At 40.7% G+C, this 26,222-nt stretch overlaps 2 protein-coding genes across 6 annotated transcripts; one reads left to right on the forward strand and one right to left on the reverse strand.

Annotated features, from left to right (window-relative positions):
- Positions 1-1,026: 1,026 nt before the first annotated feature.
- On the forward strand, positions 1,027-2,461 carry LOC131886453 (uncharacterized). Its single transcript, XM_059234801.1, has 2 exons — positions 1,027-1,647; positions 1,836-2,461. Exons 1-2 carry the CDS (start codon positions 1,404-1,406, stop codon positions 2,288-2,290), a joined length of 699 nt encoding a protein of 232 aa, XP_059090784.1. The 5' UTR covers positions 1,027-1,403; the 3' UTR covers positions 2,291-2,461.
- Positions 2,397-24,721, reverse strand: LOC131886452 (calcium/calmodulin-dependent protein kinase kinase-like). 5 transcript variants are annotated; one of them, XR_009373920.1, is made up of 10 exons: positions 24,084-24,721; positions 21,848-22,213; positions 11,516-11,615; positions 6,790-6,998; positions 4,990-6,012; positions 4,261-4,580; positions 3,970-4,185; positions 3,645-3,895; positions 3,343-3,545; positions 2,397-3,091 (listed from the first exon to the last, which is right to left on the reverse strand). XR_009373920.1 is itself a non-coding variant. In XM_059234796.1 (9 exons), the coding sequence occupies exons 1-9, from the start codon at positions 24,205-24,207 to the stop codon at positions 3,031-3,033; spliced, it is 2,670 nt and encodes an 889-aa protein (XP_059090779.1). In that variant the 5' UTR covers positions 24,208-24,503; the 3' UTR covers positions 2,397-3,030. The 5 variants fall into 5 exon arrangements, 4 of the variants coding, with proteins under 4 accessions (XP_059090779.1, XP_059090783.1, XP_059090782.1 ...); XM_059234796.1 differs by lacking the exon at positions 3,343-3,545 and having other exon boundaries at positions 24,084-24,503; XM_059234798.1 differs by lacking the exon at positions 2,397-3,091 and having other exon boundaries at positions 3,342-3,545.
- Positions 24,722-26,222: the final 1,501 nt, after the last annotated feature.

Raw genomic sequence — 26,222 nt, forward strand, 5'->3', positions numbered from 1 at the left:
TTTCATTTTCCCCAAACATTGTCGATTTTGTCAATTTGGATGAAACTATGCAACAATCAAAAAATGGCACGCTTGAAATCATGTGAGCCCTAAAATTTGGCTGTTTCAGTTGATTGAGGTGACGATGAAGACCAGAGTTCATTTTTTAAAGCCAATGAGTGAATCTTAGATCGATAAAAGATCGTCCTTTAAAACATAAGTTGGATCCTTTTTCGATCTAAGATTCACTCCTTTGCTTTAAAAAAGTGACCTCAGGACCCCGAAAGGAGACAAAAAATTAAAATAATTCATATTTTACGATTATGAGTGTGGTGCTCATGATAGTGATATTTGGGTCTCTAGGGAACAACAATACTTTTAGTCAAAATTACAACCAGTGTTCCAAATATGTTCCAATGATATAGCAAAATGTATTCCTACAATATCATATTTTGGTAGGTATAATATATATATCTAAGAAACGAAAATTAACGGACCTTAGCTTATTTTAAACTTATCTGGTACAGTAAAAATCGGATATAAGAGCAGCTTTGGGGCTGTGAATTTCTGCTCTTATATCCGATGTGCTCTTTCATCTGATGCTCTTATATCCGATTTTAACTGTACTACTGTATAACATGGACGTGCAAAGAAATTAGACTTGTGTGAATAATATCATTGATGAATAAGGCAAAACGGAAAAAAGTTCTAGAATATTTTTAGCATCAATGGTTTCAGGAACATCCAATAAAGCACTCGCTAGAAGTAAACCAAGGCTTTGATATCTCACTGAGAGCTATTGCGACCTGCATTCATTGGCGTTAGAATTAATTTGTTTCATTTGCTCTTTATATGTCAAAAACTGTATCAAAAATGATATCATAAAAGATTTTTCTTATGTACTTCAACTTACAAAGAAGCATGATAAATCTTTGAAGTATCTGACAACTAAACAATAAATGTAATAATTAAAATGCCAAAACAACGCAATTAAAGGAATGGTCGATCGATCGGTGGTCCCAATACTTTATTTTTATATGACTATGTATCATTACGTCTTTTGAAAGTGCAGATATATTTCTTTCTGTGTTTCGTCACTACTGATCTCTACTACTATAATCCCAAAACAGTGACCTAAATTGAATAAGAACTAAGCCTTGAAAGTCTTTTAAGTCTATACGTACGTACATATTAGCAATGTAGGTTTGTTGAATATTTTCTTTTTGCCTCCACTGGCTTGCTTCAAAAAAGAAATAATTTGCCAAGCTAATAATGTCATAGATAAACGAATGCTCGATCGTGTGAACAATCTGTTGTACTCGTCCCTTCAGTATTTGCTCTTGCTTTTGGCTTTTGTAACGAATCCAGCGATTCCGCCGATACATTGACAAATACACATTTCTCATGAATCTGTCAAATAAAGGATGTTTTCTCGACGACTCCTGAATTGCAAATCCTCTGAGGCTCAAGTGACAAGTATTCTGATATTGCTTCTGATTCAATTGAGCCTAGTGGGGCCAACTCTCGGACAAAATTACCATGTGACGTACGACAAAAGTGGGACTGAAATAAACCGTTCACCTTTGGATGTCTATTGCTATCAATTCACTTGGGTAGGACCCATTGAAGAGGATTACAACAAAACCAAGTCTTGCGAACAAGTCGAATGTAAGTGTCAAGGACCATCAAATCTTCGATCCTCTTAGAAATCCCTCATACTATGATCACAGATGTCTTGGCAAAGTGGATCGTGGAGTTTATTTAATTATATTCCACATTTTTCGACTAGTTGAATGCCGTGCCCTTCAAAGTAATGAAGCAGAAATATTTTAACGCTCCTATTTCGTCTATTTTAGTGAATGATGCTATTCCCGGATCTCCTTGCTTCGAGCCCCTAGTTTGGACCATAGGACCCAATCGAATGAATGGCCCCGATTTAGAAGAGCTAGAGCGGTTGTGCCGCGAAGAAGGCAATTCTGATGGCAGACCTTGCTTTCCATTTTGTCGGAAAGATGACGGAGATTCGTGTGTGACAATGACTTACACCCAAAGAGATGTCTACAAAACCATTCGCTATCAAAGCCATTTTTGCGGCAGAGGGGTGGACCCCTCCAATCAGTTCAAAGCCTTGGAAGACAGCTGTCACGTCCAATATTCCAGAGACGATTTCGACGTGAGTGCATGTTTCTGCCAAACCCATAAATGCAATGGAAGTCCTTGGAACGTGTCGCCACTTTCATACAGTTATATGCAAGTGATAGCTGCTTTAGTCCTCTTCCGCCCTTGGGTTCAAGTGGACGGGGTCTTTTGAGTTTCTCTTAACTTTCAAAATCTGTGATTGCCAAAGTCATCAAGTTTGGCTGAATGGAAAAAAACCTATCTATTTATTTCTGAGGAGAATAAATCAACAAAGTCAATTAGATTAAAATATACAGTTTTTAATGAATGAATGGATGAGATGTCTGGAGTTAAATAGAATGTCAAGCGAAATTGGAAATAAATACAAGAATTAGATGAATAAGGTAGAAATGCTAAAATGGGAAATGCCTTGCTTAGCTTGTGTGATAGGGGTCCATAACTTGGAAGTTATTTGGAAATTCAAGCATGACAAAGATATAGTGGGATGTATCTCAGAAAATGGACAACCCTCGTATGTCGGAAAAGCGAAAAACGAGACTAGTTCGTTCATCAGATCTTTTAATGATTTTGCCTAAATTTGGCCATTTGTTCACCAGAGTTGAGCCAATTCGACTTCTTTGAGGTTGTTTCACGTTCAGGTTTCGACAGTTGTGCTAAGATATAATCAATCTTTGAGACTTTGACGGGGAAATTGTGCTTTAGGAATTACCGGCGAAGAATTCAAGCATACTCTATGTATGCCTGTCAGTTAATCTTGTAAGATTGAGAGCGGGGGAAGAGAGGCGGGGCCGCGTGGCTGGGTGGGAGGGGATATAATAAGCATATGGATGGTGCAAGAATGAAGGAGTAGACGATGTAGAGGAAGAAATAGCAAGGTTTAGATCAGGACTGAGTCTACACGAGAACCACGAATTAAGTCTCACTTGGATCGTGTTTTTCTTCCGATACCATTGGCATGGTGACCTCTAGTTTCCTGCAAGGAAAGAGAGCAATAGTCAGTTTAAAGATAGTAAGTAGGCAGATACATCAAGGGATACGTTGGCACGGAAAAGAGAAGTTCTTGTATGAAGTGGCCCAGACATTGGTTTTTGGGACAATAATGACAGCAATCCCTCAAATCGGAACAAGACAGAGTTCTAACAAGCAGGAGGCGAAAGAGCTGCAAAATTGTGATTCATTCGCATCAAATGTTACAAAAGGGGGATAAAGAACTGGGATACATACATACTGAACACTTCCAGGGGGCACTTTTTATGTTCGTTCAGAATACGGCCGATTTTTTTTGTCCTCACGAACCGTTTCCAAATTCATTTTTTAAACAATGATAAAGAAAAATAGATCACGTATGGGGACGGGAATATGCCGGATGAGTGGGCCACGGTTTTTTTGGAGTGCGTTAATCGATTACAAAATCGTTATCACTATCACTGGTAAGGAAAAGGACGAAACAAAACGGTAATAAGTAACGTAAAAGACAACGACACATTTTTTAAAGCGACATTCAATCCCCTTGTTTTGCAGCTCACCTATCGTCGAAGAAAGTGACCTCGGGCGCCGAATTGGATCTTCCATTGACACCCAAGCGAGTTCGCAAATTGTGAAAGGGATTCAAGAATGAATGATTCTTTAGCATGGATTTGACCAAGATCAATGTGTCCAGTTTAGGTACGGTTCGCACTGAATTGTCCACATCCATGTCCGTGATTTCGACCAACTCGCAATTCTCTTCCTCTGTGGGCAAAGGATAGAGCCCAAAGCCAGTGACCCAATCATGGACCTATCGAATGGAAGCCCGTGAGTTCGTGAAAATCGGAATGGCGAAAGTTAACGTTTTTTTGTTTGCTATTTTACCTTTATTTCTTGGAGACTAGCTCTTTCATTGGGATCTTTTTTGAGCATTTTCCCAACTAGGTCCTTCAGTTCTGGCGAAATGTCGCAGTTCTCGGGGAACGAGAGGGGCTGCGTTTTGATTTTGTGATGAACACCAAGAATGTTATTGTCGTGGAATGGGACCTTTCCAATCACCAGACAATACAAAGTCACTCCCAAAGACCAAATATCAGCCCTCTGAAACGAAAAAAAATCTTTATTTCTTCATTTCTGATCCTCCCAACGTTTGCTTGGAGCTTCAGTTTGCCTCACCCTTCCCGAATATGGATCATCTCCGGGCTTATGGGATAAGCTTTCCGGAGGCGTAAAAGCCGGTGTGCCGGCAGAATTCGTCAGGAACGCATCATCTTGTCCATTGAACTCATTGCTAACTCCTAAATCTGCAATTTTGACCACTCCATCTGTGGTTCGCAGCAGATTACTGGGTTTAACATCACGGTGAATAATTTTCTGATAATGAAGATACTCCAGACCAGATATCACATCTCTGAGAGCTAACCAAGCGGCTTTTTCATCCAAGGGTCGATCGGTCGGTATTTCCAGCACTTCACCACCCTTGAGAAACTCAAACACTGGAAAAAAAGAACAACGGAATGAATGGGCAATTTTGTCTTTGGCAGCACATGGACTAAATGGTTCAAAATAATTGATTGGATCTGCCTTGATTTTGCACTGCACTTCCATATTTTTCAAGCCCTTTGTAGTACATTGATTTCGCATCAATACCTAATCCATCAAGCCAATTTCATAACATAAGCGCATTGTAAAGAGCCGATCTGAATCTGAGATAGTTTTTGTTAGGCCTTTTTAAAGTCATGCCATTGGATACAACGGATATTTCATTTGGTTAAAGCGTAAACTCTCAAGCACATTGGTTCCATCACAATATGTTTAGAAGCATCCTCCACATAATCTCAAATATGCTTTTCCTCCATTCGAGCCAGAATTTTCCCATGCAAGATTTACCGTCAGTTCACTCACCCATATATAGATTCTCGTCCTCGGGATCATCCAACACTTCCACCAGTTTGACCACGTTGGGGTGATCCAGCTTCTTCATGATGGCAATCTCCCGATACACTTTCTGCAAGGGGCCCTCAGCCATCTTCCTTGAGCCGCCTCCCGGAGCTTTCCGATTGGGAATGCCACGGGAAAAGAGTCCTCCTTGGCGCTTCAGCTTCTTTTTGGACAGAATCTTCATGGCATAGTGCGAGTTGTCCTCTTTGTTGTAGGCCAACTTGACAATACCGTAAGAACCTTGACCAAGAGACTCGTGAAGTTTGTACTGATTGAGTTGCACAAACTCTCCGGTGGACTCCGTGATGGAATTGACCCGAGTGGTTTCACGAAGGGGTTTACGCTTGACGCGGGGCGAGGAATTCGGACTCGCGTACGGAGAATAAGGCAACTGTGGGAAAATGGGCCGAATCGCGTCGTTCGCTCGCTTCCCAGGTAAACTGGGACTGTGGGGCATGGGAACGAGGGATTGAGCCGGAGGAGGTGGAGCGGGATTGGGAACGGGCGGCTGACATAAGCTGTGTGAGTGAATAAGGCGTCGAAGTTGAGAGGAGCATTTCGCAGGGATTGGCACTTTTCTGGGATTGATCTTGACCATGTCCTCGTCGTCAGGGGAGGGGATGGATGGAGCGTTGGCACCGGGATGGGCCCGATTGCGACCCGGAGTGGGAACGAACCCTAAAGGCTGGGGCGTCTTGGTGGGACTCCGTTGACGCTCATCGTTTATGCTCAAGGTTTTTGTGCTCTCAATGACCGAAGCGAAATTCGAGAGTGTCGAGGTTTTTGAGGTTTGAGCGAAATTGCCAGCGGTCCTCTCGTTCGAGGTTCCTTTCTGGAGTTGCCTGATCGATTCTTGTGACGATGCCATGGTTCCAATTGCTGTGCTCTCGCCACCAATTCCACTAATGGACGACACTGATGAGGTGGATTGTGCTTTTGAAGGACCGGAGAGGGACCCCCGCTCATTATTTGCCAGACGGTCAGGTCCTGAAACAAAAAAGAAGTACAAAGCACACTCAAACGAGTTAGAAAAATTGTGGGGCTTGCTAAAAAGCACACAAAACAAGAGAGATACAAGAAAAGAAGAGTCCAAGATGAATTTCTTGCGTTCTTCTCATTTGACACAAAGACGAAGAGGAGCTCATCTAATTTTCAACTCAAAGTTGTGTTGGCTTTGTTTAGAGAAGCTCGCACTATACTGCACAGCAAACGAAGAAGTTTCAATCGATCTCGATGTGGAAAACACTCCAGATGTGCTGACATTGAGCATTTCTTACAGCTAGAGTGTTCTCGACTAGTTCCGATTATCACCGTGATTTGATAATAGAACACAAAAAAGAACCATTACGAAGTGAGAAAATTACTGCCATACAATGCGATTCGTCGATGAGCCCCGTGTATTTAGTGTGCATTGTACGTCTAAAAAAAAGGCAATGGTATCATCATTGTAAGAGGGACGTTGTTTTTGGTACATGGAAGTTTTTGGCTAGCTGTATCTAGTTAGAAAGTATCTTTTCGTGACAGGTCGTCGCACTAATCTCAACTCAATTAGATCGAAAAACAAGTTTTCGAGGAGCTGTCAAAACCTTGTAATGGATTGACAAGGCTCTCATCCCAAGACTCACAAGATCTTCGGCGGTTAGTTTGCTCGTCATTTTTGTTTGGTCTTTAGTACCTTGGTCGCCACGGACAATCGGTTCTATAATTTGTAGTCTAGCCAATGTGCTGTGAAGCAAGCACTTCGGTTGTTTTTCTCATTCATACCTTTATGTGGCAGAGTTGCTGAAGCTCTACATTGTGGAGCTGGCTTCAGTTGTTGTGGTTGTTGTTGCTCCACATGATTGGGTCTCGAGCGACGATCCGCATCACGGAGCTCGGGAGCTTTATTCCGAAGGTCAATATTTGGCTTGATAGCATCCGACCGACTCTGGATTACATCATGACTATCATCAGCATCATCAAAGGCACTTCGTCTGTAAAAAAATTAAAATCATGAGGAACAATACCACTATTGGTTCGACCAACTCGTACCAATACGAGGATGAGAGTGGAGACAAGCAGATAACTTCTTTACTGCCAAATTATTCATTGTTTACCAATGATAACAACTCTTCATTTTCGTTTTGCCTTTTCAATCATGATTAACATAACATTATGCACTTAATGCATGAAAAAGATGAGTAAAGCGAGAAGGTCTTCCCGTTTTTATCAAAGTAGGTAGGTCTCTCACCGTTCCCAAAAATTGCCATTGGAAGTGACCAGATCCAGATCCTTATCCTCCTCCCCCTCATTTGAATCATAGTCACTCTCCTCGATGTAAAACTTCACTGAGGGCCGCTCAACGTCACACCTTGGGGCTAAATACCGCCCCATGTTGGGTGGCGAGGCAGCCGTCAAAATAATGGTCACTTGACTGGAACTGGTATTTCTCTTCATTGAGCGATGTAAATTTGAAATCCTGCGTACAAACGATACAATCTAAGATTGGAAGGGCCAAATATGTGACCACATTCCCTGAGTTATGAAGAATGAGAATTGCAAGCATTTTTGTCCGCTTTGTTTCTGATAACAACACTCAATAATCTTCACAAATTTTACGACCTTCTAGTCCGCGTGATATTGACCAAAAATACCCAACGAGCTTTTAACTAGTACTAGTGTTACCCTACTCTATTTACGAGTTCTTCTTTTCGTCTGTTTCTGTGCCTCGAGCTCAAAATTCGGCTGAGTGCGAAAAGACGATCTCGATGCTGTCTCTTACCTACCTACCTACGTGAACCTACACATACTCGCAATCTCGTGGACACGGGAGCACCAATCAACCCAATGGACGTGCAGAGAGAATCTTCCATTCTCACTCGATCGTCTTTTGTTTACATCAAGAATCTCTCGGCGTGAACATTTCAAGCACTCGTACATGAAACAGGATCATCTCTCTCTCTCTCTCTCTCTCTCTGCGAGTTACTAAAAGACTCAGTACGAATTTAAAATACATCTTCGAAACTAATCCAACCAACGTACAGGCCATTAAAGACTTGCTATTCCAACAAATGGGATGATCAGCAGTCAAAGAATTGGATGCTTTTACGCTCTGATCCGCTTGCACCTATTTTCTGTCTCGAGCGGATCAAGCATAATTGGTCGCGGAACTCATGGAATCGACATGGAAGACTTCCAGACTTGGGCTTTTGATTTATTGAAGGTCATTCCTTGAGTTAAAATAGGTTAAGAAAGTTGAAGCATATACTTATTCAAACCAAACCATTGGCTAGAATTTCGGAGCAAAGCGCATGAATATTTTTTTCCTTGATAGAGCTCCACTGTCCGGGTGGAAGTACATTTGACCATCCGTGATGAAAGGAAACCCAGGCAATATGTGTAGACACATATTGATTGTCCTCAAGACTGATGAGAGGGCCTCTCCGGTCTCTCACCTGCAGACAGTACACACATACACATTCACTCACTCACTCCTAGGTCCCATTGTGCGTCAAGATATGATGAAAACCATGTCAAAAAGATGTAGGAATGAATGGACAAAAAAATGCATTCATTACTCAAGGTCATTTTGACTACTACTCAAATGATCCTAGATAAAAGTGTCGGCCGGCTCTGGTAATTTAGAGTACATTTATTATTACCAGACAAGCTCAGCGGTTTGTCTGATAAAATATGAAATCGCAAAAATAGGAGCATTGGCCATCTTGTGATTTTCGAGGGTTGTTGGTTTGGACCTCATTAATAGGAAAATGGTCTAGAACGTATTTAAGAAGAACGGATTATAGAACTGATCTTGTAATATTCATATTCTCGATTCTCTATTGACATACCAAATTGATAAGGCAGAAAATTGGGATTTCCCTCGGGAGAAACTGACGTCATGACAATAAGAAGATTGTCGCAGGAAAGCCTGCTTACAACGAGATTGAGTTTATTACACTTTGTCTCATGGATTAGAGCAGAATAAACTGGGGGTGACTAATTCAGCAACCCAACGACTCTCAAGCTTCTAAAGCTCTTTATCAGAAAAGTTTTGTTCCACGAACCATGTTCCACTTGACGACTAATCCAAGACAACTTCAATCGACATGCTCAACGAATGCCCTCAAACTCCCTTAACAATTGTATAGATGAGAATATTTGACTGGATGAAGTGATTGAAAAAAGATATTCAGGTTAACTCTTGTTAATTCTAGATTCACTTGAAACAGGTACTTTCTGTCGTGACCAATGATTTAGAATTGGCCTGAGTTTCGAGGACTAAGATGGGCAAAATATTCGCTGACTTCAGAACTTTGCCCCAATATTGATCAGAACTAAGGGTCAAAAAGACAGTTTGTTTAGGTTGAACTGAGTTTGAACCTATTTGGCCATTTGTGGACAAATTAACGTCTTTTGAATCCAATACGGAAATCTAAGTTTACAGATGTAGAGATATATACTTTTCAAGTCAATGCCAACGTGAACTACATCGAGAAGTTTGGCCAACAGAATGTATATATTTTTTTTTAATTTTAGCATCTTCTTTACATTCAATAACAAGACTAAATCACATATTTTCGAAAATAAGCCTCTAAACAATAGAACTAGCCAGAAGAAAAGCTTTAGCTTATCTTGGATCAGTTCTATAATTTCTCAACGATTCCAGGCTTTCAAGCAAGTATTTTCATGATTTACGAAGGAGATTCAATGTGATTACCATCAAATTAGTGACGAATAACGTTGTCTCAAGGGTTTGGCACGACAAGCACGTTGTTCAAGTTGTGAACATTAATCCCTGATAATTAGCTCGGATCTTCACATACGAATACAACGATTCTTAACAACTCTCTGCGAACATAATCCTACGGACAAATATTGAAAAATAAGTTGCATTCATTTTGTAAATGTGTTTCTAGCTATTCTGGTTAAGCCGAGGCTAATGCATTTTGGTGACGAGCCATGGAAGTCACCAAATCTCGACCTCGTATTATAAGACAATATAATTGCCTTTGAAAATCCAGGATCATAAAACAGTTCTTTTTTTATCTCAAAAAGATAGCACAGTCTTGGCTCACTTTCAACGTCGAGAGCACCGTCGTCTATGGACACGTCAATCGAAAGAAACAATAGATTGTCACATTTTAATGTAAACTTTTTTGAATCTTCTATCAATGTGATCTCTAATATTGAATACTCGAACACCATGTTTCTTAGAAATCTAGTTCTCACTTTGCATAATCAATTACGTAGTCATCCAGGGATAACCCACATCATGATAATTCCTAAATCATCTTTAGATACTTGATATTGTGATGCAATCGCGTTTGAAAGGTTAACCACCATTGGAGCCCTTTGCAGATAGTGGTAAATATCAAACTGTCAATTGTTTGAGGAAGGCTTAGCAATCATTGAAGCGTCACAACATTGGAATGGGAACATAAAACACGTGGAAGAAGAGCGTTGCAAACCAGCTTCCCGAATTGTTGTAAAATATGTTGCTCAACCCGTCCACAGAGGCAACTATCCGGATGGCAAACCAACCACAAAGAGGTGGTCTAACTAAGTATCCTGGGTTCATTCCCATCTTTTTCACAAACAGAATTGGTTTCCCCAAATACAATCAAATTTTGACCTTCTTGTAGTAGGAAAAGCATTCCTGGATCTTTCACATCCAGATGAGGGGCTTTGTTGTTCTGTTTTGAATTGTCATCAATTGGTTTGACAATAGACGCAATACATAGACCCATTCGAAGCTATTGCCCAGCAGCCTTTCCGAGAAATAGAAATGACTAGAAAATAGACCAACCTTACCCACTATACATTTGTACCCATGCACTTATGATGACAAGAAAGAGTCGAACTGAGCTTAATAAACGCTGTTCGTCTCCTTGAGATGAGCATGCCCAGAGGCCACATCTTCAAGGTTGCTTCTGGGAAAACAAAATTAAACTTGGTTGGCAGTTTTGGGAGCAACCCAATATACAGTAAATTCAAATTACGATGCTACTCTTGGCAGCAATGGAGAAGAATGCTGGCTCTCAGATCCTAGATCCTTGGCATGAACAATCCCGCTTGGATTTAAAAATTTTTGGGCATGCCCATCTAATAATGTTTTGCGATTATTGAACGTGGTTGCATTTTGACTCGACATGCTCAACCGTAAAAGAATTGTGTTGCCACTATCTTGGATAGGCGGCCAAAACAAAATTTCACGTGGGCATGGAGCATTTGTACAAGATAGAAGCCTGGCTTGGTTTAAAACGATCTCGTCATGCACATTGTTCTTTCTTCTCTGTGTAAAAAACAAACACATGAGTGTAAACCAAATCCTTTAGATTGGCATTTCGCTGGCGTCGCACGCCAATCAATAACAGCCGTTAGTGTGACAGACATAAAATTCGTCAAAATTCTTCGTTCAAGAACACCATCGAAATGACCCTCTATGAACTCCCGTCCAGTGTACCTCAACAATTCCTACATCGAACATATTTTAGGAATATGAACTGACCTTGGGAGTTGTCCGATGCGAGGAGCCCGTATGGATCGCTTTTGATGAAGATTACACGGAGGGGTCTCGGTGGACGAAGAGTTGGATGAGGGGAACGATCCTGGAAGGTAATGTTAAAGTCGACATGTGCTGCTATTGGGTGTGTTGGTGGTTATTGTCGTCGTCGTCGTCGCCGTCGTTTTCCTCGAAAGGATCAATCCTCGCCCTACCGTATTGTGTCCAGTTGACAATGCGATCAACAACTGGTACGCTTTTCCACTATGCAAAACACATCATCTTCAACATCGCCAGAACTGAGGCTTCTACTGCTACTCCTAGTAATACAGCAAGCGCTAGAGTACCGCCACAGCCACCAAGACCAACGACAAGACCAACCCAGAATGCTCACCGCTCTCGCCCTTGCTCTCTCGCCTCGCTCTCCCCCTCCCTTGAGCGATAGGTCCGGTGGACTCGTCTCACAACATAGCTCTCCCAAGTCTGAACATTAAACAGACAGCCTTTCTATCAAAGTAATTCTAAAGTCCAGAGGCCTTTTACCACTCGCTCACTTTCACCACTGCCCGTTGCCATACCCCTCTACTTCTCCCGTCTGTCTTTCTGTCTTTCTTTCTTTCTTTCGATCTTTCGATCTTTCTCTCTCTGGTTCTCACGGATTGTTGTACGTACTAGTAAAGTAGTAGACGCACTGTATGTAATAGTAATAGCATTTTGTTGCTGCTGCTCTGGCTAGAACTCGACCTGGTGTTGGCACCGGTCGTGGTAATAATACTGCACAACAACTTTCATCTCAAGTTTGGGCTTTAAAGGCTGTCGTGACGGCCGCGGTTACACCACACCAACCTTCTCCAACCAAAAAGGTTGCACGTACCCCAACAGTGCTTGCTTCCACTTACTCCGTACGTCGTGCCACACTCGAGCTCCTTGGACTCGATTCATCTCAGAAAGAAGGCGAGCTAGCTGGCGAGCTACGAATACATGGCTCCTAGTTATACGTAGCATACGTAGCATACGTAGTTTGTTCCAATTGTACCAGAACCACTTGAGCCTTGAGTTTAGGCCGTCTCATGGTAATGGCCGAGAAAGGCCGCGACAACAATCAATGAAGGAACCCTTCGCCCTTTTTGTTTGTATTTTGGGCACATGGTCATGGTTCATTTTGTTAATATGACGACATCAGACATGACTTGGTCTAAAGCTCCCCAAGAGCTCTAACTTGATCCAATGAAGCGAACAATCCCTTAAAGAGTTGTCAGGTTTCGATTGCATGCATTTTTTTCTATCGTTCTCATCTGGATAAATCAATTTTGTCGCATGAAAGCGCTCCAAAACTTGACTGATCAAGAGCCAAGTACTCTATCCAACAATCATTTCGAGTTCCAAGGCTGAATGGCCCATCTAATCGGCCAGCAGAGGCCTCCTAAAGCGGAGAAAGGATCTCTCCAGAACTCCAGATCCTAGATTGCTTGGAACAAAGCGGCCTCTACCGAGGGAAATTTCTGCTAGGAACCCTTACTCTGTGTTGGGCACAATGGTTCATGGTTAATAATCATGGCACATAAGGATCGACCAATTGCCTTGGAGGGTCCGTGTAATAAATTATTCAGCATTACATGCATTTCCTGGGATCCACTTCAGCCATTCTTGATTGTAACTCACCAACATGGGAAGGTTGCTTCCAAGCCTCCTTCTTCTGATTTTCAAGCACATGCATCTTTTCGCTCTTTTCTCACTTTTTCACTCAATCAAACGACTTGCCGAGACACCGTTAGATCGAAACAAAGATCAACAAACTGTCGACATGAACGCCACCTATACAAATGCGTCAGTCAATGCGTACGTAACTTGCGTAACTGCTCAAGCGCAACGCAACGGATGCCGCAACCAACACGATCAGGGGCAGGCCAGAAAGGAGAGTGAGAGGGGCGGCTTCTGGTGTTTCCGGGTGTAATGAAATGATGAATCCAAAGAGGAGACTTTTTCAGCTTCAATAATTCCAGCACCGAATTCTTCCAAGAAGCACTGGGTATTGGCTAGATTTCGTCGTTATCAGAATAAGAAGCACGAGACACATCTCCAATGAAAAATATCGGGCTAAAAGCACTTTAAGTCTGAGCTGAGGCTAACTGAAGTAATATCCTTACAGTACTCCTCGATCGGTAGGACTGACTGACTGACTGAATGAGTAGTTGGCTGACTCTAAACCTCACGTTGTTCTAAAAGCCATGTAAGCAGTACCTACGACGGCACGAGCGAAGGCTCGGGGATCCTCAGTAGGTGGGTTGGTAAGCAACCTACCTACTGGATCTTCAGTATGTGCAGAGTTCGTACATTCAGTGCGTAGCGGGCTTAACACCAGCCACCGTCGACCCCCTCCTCTACCTTCTAGTTCCTCTCGTCCCCTGCTTGCTCCAATATCGTGGTCGAGATTCTCAGAGATTCCCTCTCAATAATACCTTCCCCCCTCAGGTATTTCGGGTGAATTGTTCAGGACGGACCAGAGAGGATGCCGAAGATACCTTGATGAAGGAGAGTAGGGACAGTGCGTCGACAGTCAGCCATCAACCATCTCGTGGTCTCCGTGAACACGAACGCGTCGGGCAAGTTCAATACGCCAGCCACCATCCCGCAACAGCAATGTTGCCTTAACCATGTACGACGTTCAGTTTAGTGTACAACATAAATAAAGGCACATAATGTACATGAAAGAAGACGCTCTTATGCATAGGCCACTGATGCGATACACACTGTGTATGTAGTGGAGTAATCGTGGTTCTCAGAAGCTCTCTGCGCTATCGTCGTGGGCAGACATTGCTTTTTCCAAACACCACACTCTGTTAGTGACTCTCTGGTTCGAGAGGACGCTTAAGAGTGCTAAGCATCCTTGGCTAGGTAGCAGTTAATGGTGTATTATTAATTCAGGTTCAGGTGCAGTGGCGGTAGCGCCAGCAGCATCTTAACACGTCTCTCAAACACTCTTACCCTTGGGTGTTCTAATGATGATATTATAGATAATTCATTATGCTCGATTTGTTACAACAAATGATTTGACTGCTCTAGTACCTCATAGAGTATAGGTGGATTTCAATGCTTCATGTAGGTACAACAAAACATTATTCATCCTTAATCGTCTACAAATGTTTCTAACATTTGCATTTGTCGGGCAAAGTCAGCTTCTGAATCTTGGCCGTTCATCGGTTACAATCTCTTTCATAATTTTAGATGCGTTGGTTAATGTATAGAATAATTTCTCTCAAAATCGCCGTTACATATACTACAAGCAAGAACTAGCCTAGTTTTCACCACTAAACATAGAAATCCCTAGTGATAATATGAATGTTATCGTAATGTAGTAGCGCACTTGTTTCATCAAGATGTTGCCATCAAAGCCGTCAAACTAGATTGGCTAACCCAGTCTTTGTTTCAAATTTCGATGAGAACGAGTCAATCTATGATACATAAAAAGGCGTATGTAGACCTCACTAAAGGTTCGGCAGATAGCTTCCACGTACATTCTGCTTCAACATTGGAATCATAGTACTGATGTACCATTTAGTTTTGAGTATGACTACGTAGCACGGTGCTTTGAATCTTGTTAGGTAATTTTCAAATATGCTCTCAAAACTTTTCAAGATGTTTATTGATATCAATCAAATAAGAAGAACAATTTCTATTTTAGGATAAAAGTCAGTTGCCGATCAAAAATATACATGTATAAAATGTCACTTAAAGCATATTTGACGGCACGTCTGACAAAAAATAAGATTTCAAAATCATCAAATCTGATAGTTGCACTTTCAGTTCGCATTTCCAGAGCATATACCAAGCGGCTCTTTAGCTGGCACAATGTGAATGCCCCAGTTTTTACCAAAATTGACCATCAAATGCACTGACGGCCACTTGGCAATAGCTAATAAACATATTAAAAATATTTTCGATCTCAGACATTTACCAGGTACATGAATTATTTTTGTTATTTTTGGCGTTGCGTTATTTTCCTATTAATCCATAATAACATATAGGTCATTTAAATACATTGAACATATAAAATTTGAAATCATTATTTTATTGATTTGCTCAATCCACCTCGTTGCTTATTTAATAACAATTTCGTGAAAATATATGTCATTTTAAGAAAGCACTTCTGATCAAATTTGCGGAATTTTTCAGCAACGCTCAAATAGGAAAAACTAACGGGTACACAGAAAAAACGGATTTTTTAAACAAACAATAATGCACCGTTTGTAGCAGGTATTTACAATTTTATTTCCAAAACCTTTGGTTCATATGTATTTAAGCGACTCACTATGTATTTCTAGCTAATATGGCATTGCTTAACGGAACAAAAATAATTGATTTGAGTATATGAAGTCGAAATGTACCGGATGCGCCAGAAAGAACAAGATTTTAGGACCAAAAAGTTTAAAAGGGTCATATCGTTGTCCATAATGAACCGATTTAGTCGAAATTTCATTTGCAAGCTCTTGCGAAATATGTCAACTTAAATTCTTAATCAGCCCTGCTCTTGGCGTTCATTTATGTCTTCAGATGATGACGGAACACAGAGCAATTGTTGAGGCAGAATTTTGATTTACAGGCTCTGGATGTAATTCGCGGCAAATTGAGTAACATAACACTACCTGATGAAGAGGAATTTTTGACTTTTGGTTCTTGATCAAAAATGGTTTATGCACGGCCTTTGTTTTATTAGTTGTGAGGACCAGGGTCCCGTTTTATTTGAAAAAACACTCCGCCTTGGTCCTCCCTCACTTCTAGCTTATAATCTGCATTTCTACTTGCCATCATATCCACATAATTGGCCGCAGAGAGATGGAATTCTTTTTCATACCAGACAAGGTTGGACGACTCCTTTGCTGGTTCTAGGATCCCAAATAAAGTCGTCATGGTAGAACGTTTGGATACAATCCTAAAGACCCAGCTTTATTCCCACTCTTTTCTGGGGCCTATATACCGATTTTCTTGAAATTCTAAGGGCTGTAATCTACTTTTCAGCTTGATCAAAGACAAATGTCTTTTGGTCTGAATGAAAGATGATTGTGCCAACCTCCAAGCCTTTAATTGTGAACAGGATAACCTTAGAGCAGATAATATGAGTGCCTCACATTTTTTCATCATTTTTTCATCTTCCTGAAACTTGACCAACTAACGAATTTGATAATTTGTCCAACGGGAAATTTAAGCATTTCGATCTGACCCGCCACCACCCATAAATGTCATCCTGGATTTCCTTCTAGACGTTTTTCATTCCTCGTGCGAATAAAAAAGTCTATAAAAGTCCACAGCAACCCATTATTCAAATCAACAATCATCTTCCATAAGCTTTTTCATGCCAAGAAATGCACTCCAGCTTATCCCAGTGACCTTAAAAACCTCAGACGCAGGTAGGTCCGGTCGAAGGAGGACAGCAAAGGCTTCTTGATTTGGCATTTGCCGTGGTTAGAACCAGGTTTTTAAGTTTTATTTTTTATCATTTACTTTCTGTCTAACCCACATCTGTCCATTTATTTTCTGTTTTGTCTCACTCACTCTTTTATTTCCGGATGTAGAACAAAAAGAGTTACCAGTGTGGTTCTTTCTGTCGCACCGGGCACGTAATATAGTAATGACCTCGACAAAGTACCCTCAGAACATTTGGCGTCTAATTTTGAAAGCTGCTTTATCGATGATCATGAGATTTCTATTGAAAGTGCAACTAACACATTTAGGGATTTTGGAATTCTATGTTTTTGGTCTGATGCGCTTTTAGTTGTGTTATAAGAGACATATCATGTATGTTTGAGCGGCAACCATATTTTTCAATAAAGAAAACAATATTACTCTTGATAGGTTAACATCAAAAAACATCTTTAGAAGAGCATGGCTGAAAGTTACCTCAAAGCATTTTAGTGCCATGGTAGTTTCAGACTGATGTCAGTGGTTACCTTGTCTAAAACTGTTTCAGCATTCGTTTAGATCCTCGTATGTATATAATTCATCCTAACTTGCCTCATTCATGAAGGCAATTCAAAAGGGATGAAGCAGATCAAGTATGCGTTTGCGACATTCTACGTTGCAATAAAAAGTGGATCATACTTTTTAAAAGATGCCATTACGATTTCACTTAAAAATGCAACGTTGACCTTTGTGTGGTTGTGTGACACGTTTTTTACTTGAAACAGTCAAACACCATTTCTGGTTTGTGCCAATATACTTTCTGTTCATGAATGACTTGAAACTTACTTTATAACCGCTTGTGAACAGATAACATGAAATACAGTTTCTGACAAGGCTATTTGGTTTCTTATATACGTAGAGTTATAACTATATGCATAAAAACCAGTTTTCATAAAAGAAATTATCGCTCGCAATAATTGCTTTGTAGAGAAGAAAAGAAAAAAATGCGGCATACTTGATGAATTTGAAGCAGTTGCATAAAACAGACGTTGAATATGTGCCACTGCATGAATGGTTGTTCGTCCTCACAAGGAGAATCTTAACCTCTACTAATTCAGAACTTGTTTAGAATGATACAGCTCCTTCACGTGTTTCAATGCTCAGCCGTGGGGGGTTCAAGATTTAAAACCTTGATGTTTCCTTTCAAAAAACATACAAAAGAGGCTTGTTCTATTCAAAAATGTTGCATAAGAGCTTCAGATGGAAAAGTCTCTTCCGAACTCTTCTTCAAAGCACAATTTTTTCCAATACAGAATTAAGGGCACGTTGCGGTGCTCTCCTAAGAGGTAAGAGGGAACAAACAAATCCTTTAAGTTGGGCGCCTTCGAAGGCATTGGCCGAATCTAATTAGAGTCTTTGCATCGAATAATGGCCTACTTATGGTAGTCCGGGTAACAAAGTCTTGTTAACCTTGAAATTGTATTATTAGATCCACGGCAGACCTGAATGAGCTAAAGTATCCACAAGTGTAAATTTTCGCATACTATCTGATAGTGGTAACCTTGAACTATCTATTAGCCCTTGTATATGGACGTATGTAGGCCCACTTTAGTAGTGTTAACTTTTTCCATTTAAGATTTTGTTTCACTAAATTTCATTTCGTTGGACTTAGCTAGCCCAAGATCAAGGGATGTGGAATGGGAATGCTTACCATGGCATTGTTACTACTTGTTTACATATCCAACCATATTAGGATCCTTCATCACCACAAACATCCTGGTAATTTTTTCCCCACGGGCAAGCTTTTTCAGTGTGCAACAAAAGAATTCAGAGAGCCACGCCAGCCACTCGAGGTGTCAGCTCACATTTTGCCTTGAATATGTAAATCATCTTAGATGTTAGTTGTGTACGCAAAAAAAAAACGCCTGAAGTTTACCATTTGGAAAGGCAATCTCAATAATCAGAGCGGGTAAAATCATTTCAATAAAAATCTATTATAATAAATTAAACATTCTAAAGTTTTCCTCTCTTTTTTCAATATTTCAAGCTATATCATCAGGGCTGTTCAAAAAATGCAATGTGATTGGTAGGAATCCAATTCACAATGCAGAAAAGGTGAATAAAATATATTTATAGCTCTACGTTTTTACTCTTTGAAGCAGAATGATAATCAAAATGAGGAAAAAGAACAAAAATCAAGGCAACAAAATTGCAAAAACATATTTAAAAATGGCTTTAAAAATGTCATCTTATAGAAGTCTACTCTCATGAATGATTATAGCAGGTTATATATTCTAGCTAAAGTGTGCCAGGTAGACAAAGCTAATAAGATTAAAGTGTACTAGGCTACCAGAGAGACCTTAAAGGCGTGCTTAAAACAAAAAATAGTTTGAGTCACTCGTGGTGATATTCTAAAGATTTTGCCACAGAAGATGGCAGCCATGACAAGTTTACAAGTAAGCTGGATTCTTCGATGATCAGCTTACCCCTCTCGTCTCACCACTGAAACGACTGCCACAGTGGTTCAAAAGCCTTTTTGAATTCCAACAGAAATATCCAAACAAATATTGTTAACTATTAGCCATATGAGCACCAAACTTGAGCCAGAAGTCAATAAATCAATCACGTCAAAATTAGTTATTATGGTTTTTCCAAGGAAGAAGACTGTTTAGATGGATATGTGCATTTCTCTCAAAACTTGATAAGGTTTTTTGACCACAGAGGTGAGACGGGTGAAACGAGAGGAGAGGAGACGACCGTATCCAAGAATCCAGCTGTAATTTCCCTCTTACTCAAAACTTCGGCCATGTACAGAAAAAGGCTAAGCATTAAGAGCAATTTGTTACTGAAAGCTAAAGAGACATATTTGAATGATTGAATGAATGAATTGGTAGAAACAAGCAAGGAAATTAAGCCGTTGAGAAAAAATCCTTTAAAATAATAAGCAGCAAATAACAATAAACATGAAGTAGGCGAAAGGGGACAAATAGTGTTCCAACATTTAAACATTTCTATTTTTCAAGGAAAAAGCAAAATTCAATCAAATACTCAGCTTTTGGAGCCAAATGGCGAAAAATGTAAAGTGCAATAAGATCAGAACGGGTGAAAAATGCATTTGCATGTTTTGTACAATCAACCTTGTTCATCATATTTTGTTAGCTCAGAGACGAAATCCCATCTACAGTATTGTCATACGCCTCTTCGGGCGGCCAAAATTTTCAAAAACGACAACTTTTTAAACTGAATAGTCACAAACGAGATTTATGGGCACCAACCACGCCGACCATCAACCTGGCCACTAAGTGGCTACATTTGACATTCGTTGGACATATGAAAAAATGTGGAAATTGCGTTGGACAAGAACCCTACCCTCTAGGCTTTGAAGTGCGTGAAACGTGAAATCCAAGGTCAAGCAGATCATTTCTAGTGGGAGGGACCCTGTCTCCGTTGCAGCTCTCTAAGTGTGCCCCATGGTCTCAGTGAGAGCTCTAAGCGAGAAGCAACACTTAAACCAACCTGCTGAGACTTTGATTCGAAAATATTTTACAAGTCAGCGATAGTGTGTAAGGCCAATCCACTTCTCTTGCATAGCCCTCTTAGGGTGCAAGAAATATGATTTAGATTCTACACTTCAGAGGACGCTTTGTGAGTCAACCTTTACCAAATGAAGGGCCGATTGGGCCGATTCCTCTTTATTGAAATATAATGCGTTTGTGTTGGTTTTGACAAATTATTTCAAAATAATAAAAACCCTAAAATATTTTTAGTGTCTTGGGTCACATATGTCTGGAAAAGAATTCGCTTTCTTGGCACGTCACGAGTAGTTTATTTAGCAATCTACCGCGCGTCTTCCCGTTTTGTTTGGGCTGTCTGATGTTGCAAATAAGGGACCTTATTGTTTGGTTTCAACCAAAATCCATCTCCATTGCAAACAGGTCGAGTTGATATTCAGCGGTTGTTTATCTAATTAAGCCCACAGATCATATTTTTTGTTCAAACACGTTTCTGGAAATATCTCAGAAGATGGTTTGTGTTTGCCATATAAGGTGCACCTCATGCTATATACTGCTAACATGGTTTGCCATCCACATAACAATATCAGAAAACAGGCTACTTTTGCTCCTAAGGATTAGATATTTCTTAAATATTTGAGGCTTTATCGTTCAAACCAAGTACCTTGGTCAAACGTAATCACTGCACCTTTCAACAAGTTGAGGCAAATGAAAGCTGGAGGCGGTCTACAGCATTATTTTCGCAACACCCTCTTTATATTTGCATCCATTGGAGCACAATACTGTAAGTATATCATTGGAGTCAAATATCATTATGCACAACAAAAGACAGATTAAGGTAAAACGTTAAATCTTCAAGGTGAAATATCAAATGTTGATTAGAGCGTTAAGATATGAATACTTAAACAATGTCAAATTTCCATCCTGGCCTCGATTCTAGCACGAGGACTAGAATTTGGAAATACATTTCCCAGAACTGTACTATGAAAGTCCTTCAAGCAAAAAACAGCAACAACACTTGACTTTTAATTTGGCCATTGACAGAATGATAAGGTTTGACAATTATCGGCTACAGAAACAGAGATGAATTGTTCGATGGTAGGCATGTCACAAACACGCGATTAAATCCCTAGTAACGATTGAATGCACCGAACAACTTGACGGGGACCCGGACAGGGTATTCGCTGAGCCAAAGAAAACTCTTATCTGGACATTCTAAAACAAGTACTCAACTGGTTATTCAATATACTTCGTAGACCTCAAGAGCACAATTTGCATCTAAAAATCTGAGGGGATTGAACAATGCTCCAGAGTTCAGGATTGACGAAAACATTTCCGATAATAATCACAACCTCCATACTGTTGTACGTACGTACATAGGGTATACTCTTTTAATATCAAAGGTGTTCTCGGGGGTCCTTAAAATTACCTGGTTCTTCGTAGGAAGATGAGGACCAAGATGAGGAGGACGAAGTGGAGGAGGAAAACGAGGTTTGAGAAAAAGACAGCGAGGACTTTTCATCTTCGTACGAGGAAGAATTGAGAGTGAACAAGCACGTTGGGTAAGGGGAGGGCTGGGGATTGCGGCCCAATTCGTCTTGTCCCTTTTGTTTCCACTTGGGCTTCCAAGGTTTGTGGATGGAGGGGTTGGAGGAAGTGACCATTGCATGGGCCCGCCCTGGCAGTCTCTCTTCCATCTCACCGTCATCATCTTGGGAATCGAATTTCAAGATTTGCTTGAACCTATTGGCTAAGCGAGTTAGCGTCGTCTCCACATTCCCAAAGGAGCTTGTGGCTGAAATCAGAGAAACTAAAGCTCTTAGGGGAGTAGAGCACACGCTTTACAATCGCACTCGTTCCTATCCTTCAACAGAGCCAAGGACAAAATAGACAACGATGGCTTGTAAAGTTTTTCTTTTCAGTCTAAAATTTGCTTGGGACTGTCAAATTTGTCGATAATAACACTATCATTACAAAAAATGTTCGATAACATTGGCCCATAAGTATGATTTATTTTATCTTTATTGAAGAAATTTGCTAAAAATCCACTCATCTAAATTTTGATGCCGGAAAATATTTTTCGTAAATAATTCTCTATAGGAGGAAAGACATGTTGTTGATTTATTATCTGTTGATGGAATATTTCAAACATTGGTGATTTCCCTCTCTTTAGCACTCGCGCTTTGTCAAGTTGCCCCATCTTGTTAGAAATTACCAAATATATTATTTGCATTTGATGAATTTAAACCAAACCTGAATTTCATTCAAGATAAATATTTCGATACCTTCCTGATTTGGTGTTTTGAGATCCCTTGCCTCAAAGCATTTGAAAACGTTTCAAGGTTTTTGAATGAGCTGCAGGACTCTACTGTAACTCAGGAATCAGCCAATAAACTAATCAAGCTCCTACTCGAACGAGAGCAATGACTCTCTTAGGTAATTTTGAGGGCCTTGTCGAGTGTTTTTGTTATGACGGATTTGGAAATGTTTTCGAACGTTTCATTCCGTCATCAATTATTTCTTATTTCCGTGGGACATGGAATTCGGAATTCGATAATTGGAATTGAAAATTTTGGTTTGTTTTGAGACGAGTTCAGTAAAAATCTCAAACTAATGTCCATTTTATTTGCAAACCTATACTTTGCCCATCAAGCATCGGAGTTACCACCCTACGCTAGATATTGAACATAATTTTTGAACCGAGGTTGGTGACCCCATGAACCACTTGAATATGGAAAGGGATGCTTGGGTCAAGAATTGGCATTTCGACAGCAAATCAACGCATTGAGTTCATCTTCATACATATGAGGCTGGCCCCATGTCGCTACAACTACATACCAGTTTAATTTTCACTCTAATCACACAACCGGATCACAATTTATGCGCTCTCAAATCTCATTATGTAACTCTTCCCAGAATGAATGGGCTAGCCCTCTTGGGGCAATTTATTACCAGAAGATGGCTAACACATTCATTCTGCACCCTTTTATGTACTGGTGGTGTTTTGAGAGGACATTTTTTTACCTAGATATTCGATTGAGCAGAAATTTGAAATAAGTCATTGCAAACACCTTGGGTCAATCTCACTTGAAGGTAAACGCAATGCGTATTCACTCGCTTTCAAATTGTAAATTCAAACCCCTAACATCCCCGTCCATATTCCAGTAGTAGTTCATGGTGAGACATATTCAGTTGAACTGCGTTTCAATAGTTTTCACAAATCGCCGCCGCAAGTAGTGATGAATCCCGAAAGGTGTTGGAGAAACTGATCGCTCGTAGCAGGACCGCATCATCTCCTTTGGAATACTGACCCATATGTACATTTAAAAAAGCTATCTTCAATTCCAGGATCCATTAGTGAAGCTCCTACCTCAAAGAAAAAAAAACGAGAATAGACTATCCTTGAGATCCAGACTTGACAGACTCATTTTCTTAATCGACCAATATTTCAAAGGAGATGGAGCAGGCCTGAGACCATTTTTCTTGTTGCAGTAGTTACCAAATTAATAGATATAGAATCGGAAGCTTCCTAGAGAGATAGCTCGCCGCGACGTATTCAATTTGTAAAAAACATAGTTTTCACAATGGTTGCTCCTTAATAGTTTAATATGAGCCATTGCAACAGAGTAGAAGGCATAATATTTCGTCAGTTCCCATCCACTCACCCTTTTCACGCCATTCCCCGGAATGGAAATGAATGTTGAAAGTTGACGGGATATTGGGCTGCATTCCAAATTCAAAGGCAAAGGAGTCACAATCTTTTTCAGGTACACAACACACCTTTGTCATCTCGCAGCCTGAGGTTAAAACTGACCCTATCTTGAGGTGAGAGGTTTTTACACCTAGTATTCAGATGGAGTTGTTCTTCGATTCCAACCCGAAGAACCAGAGAACGAGTCTGTCCACCATGTGTGTCCAGAAATTGGTGCCCAAGGGAAGTCCTTGAAGTGTCGAACATGTCTGAAGCAATACTTCAAGTTTGGATGAAAATCAATATCCAATAGCTTGTTTACGATAGTTGTGAACGGAGTGATTTGATCATCAACTCATCAACTCGTCGTCGTCGTCATCAACATCATTAACCACCCAATCACGGAAAAAGAAACATCTGACAAGCCTTCTCGATGAGGCAACCCAATTGAAGAGAGAGGTGTCAAGAAAGTTTTGAAGAAGCGGAAGGCGGTTGCCTCACTGTCTCGCGTTCCAATCGGCCTTCCCTCGCACAAGATGAGCCTCGCAAGTTGCGAGTTTAAATCCATGTGGATCGCTCGTGCCATAAACTTTTGAATTGCGTGGGAAAGCGCACAACAAAAACTGGGGTTTCAAAGTATTTCCAACACTAACAGCCATTCGCATGAAGGTAGGTAGGTAAGTAGTTATTTCTTGGATCGTTTCACGTTTCCACCACGACGTCGGTCCCGGCACTGTCTCTCATATTGGTTCTCTCCCACCAGCCTTTCCAAGCTACTGGAGAAGTGTCGAGTAATGCTCCCTCTCTCTCTCTCTTTCTCTGGTCTCCAGTTGAGAGCGAGTAGCGGGTCCCACAGTCCCTCAGTTTCTACCCTGTGTAACGTCCTTTATAGGATGTTCACTGGGTGCAGTCGATGGCCTTCCATGGCGGTGTGCTTCAACCAATGCGCCCCATAAGAAATCCAAGGGACTTTGACGTTTTCTTGGCCTTCTTCTCTTCGACGGTCGGGTCTTCGGGTACATAAGGTTCCTTGTTCCACGTATGAACGTTCGCGTGCGTAGGGGATAATATATGGTGCAGGAATCATCACGGCAGGCTTAAAAGAGACCTCGAACGAGGGAACCATATTCCACATAGAATACCCCGTCCTCACACGAGATGTCGATGATTTGGATTGGTCCCTAAACGCCAACCAAAACGATTTCATCGAGAAGAGGTTAACGAGTAACGATTGCAATTTCGAGAAGTTCAATGAGGGATGAATACTGGTTCTTGGCGGAACAAATCCACAACTTATTGCGCCTTAATTATCGTGGCAAGCAAAGTATGTGCTTCTTACTGTCTCAAGACATATTAATTTGTCTTCGACTTGTCTCTACTATGTATTCGGCTCAAAATCTTTGGTCCACCATTTTTGTCAGAAGGGCATCGTAGCTTTTAACTGATGAGCCTGATGAGCTCTTGAAGTTATCGCGAAATAGTAAAAAATAAGTCAACAATTCATTTGGATAAACCATCTTTGAAAGCTTGGGCAATTAAATCAATTACTTCCTTGTCGGCTAGTGAAGCAAATCATATCAAAGCATTGCCATTTCAAAAGTGGTTCTTTTGTGCAATGCATGCACACCTATCCTTTAGCTGTATCATTCAAGCAACAGAGTGTGTATCCCTCACCTAATGCGCAGAAGCATTATTTACTTAAGACTGAGCCTTGCCACGCTTCCCACCAACCAGTTTCCTTTTCCAATTGTAACAAGTGCTTAGATTGGTGGTTGAAAGAACCTCTCAGAGCGAAAACAATAGCCTTTTGGTTTGATGCCAGACAAACAACGCAGCCTCGTGATGAGGATGATGACGAGTGCTGCATCATCAGCAGGGAGATCGGTACGCGCACAGTGAGAACCGCCATCAATTGGGGCTGATCTCCTAAACTATCCACCAGTTTCCATTGAAAGATAAAACCTTTGACAAGTTTTGAAAGAGCAATGGTGGCTTGTTGAAATTTCACAACTTGTAGCATTGTGGATAAGCTGTGGTTATTCACCTAGAGATTGTTGGTATTGGTCGAACTTAAGACATATGTAAGAAACCAAAAACGCTTGAATACACGCAA

Source organism: Tigriopus californicus, chromosome 9 (genome assembly GCF_007210705.1).
Source record: "Tigriopus californicus strain San Diego chromosome 9, Tcal_SD_v2.1, whole genome shotgun sequence".
Lineage (NCBI taxonomy): Eukaryota > Metazoa > Arthropoda > Copepoda > Harpacticoida > Harpacticidae > Tigriopus > Tigriopus californicus.

Coding starts and splice junctions, on each gene's coding strand:
- LOC131886453 (XM_059234801.1), top strand. CDS start 1,404: ATGTTTTCTCGACGACTCCTGAATTGCAAATCCTCTGAGGCTCAAGTG. Junction 1,648..1,835: donor GTCTTGCGAACAAGTCGAAT/GTAAGTGTCAAG, acceptor CGTCTATTTTAG/TGAATGATGCTATTCCCGGA.
- LOC131886452 (XM_059234796.1), bottom strand. CDS start 24,207: ATGACAAAGGTGTGTTGTGTACCTGAAAAAGATTGTGACTCCTTTGCC. Junction 6,999..11,515: donor CGCATCGGACAACTCCCAAG/GTCAGTTCATAT, acceptor ATTTTTTTACAG/ACGAAGTGCCTTTGATGATG. Junction 4,186..4,260: donor ATGATCCATATTCGGGAAGG/GTGAGGCAAACT, acceptor TTTTCGTTTCAG/AGGGCTGATATTTGGTCTTT.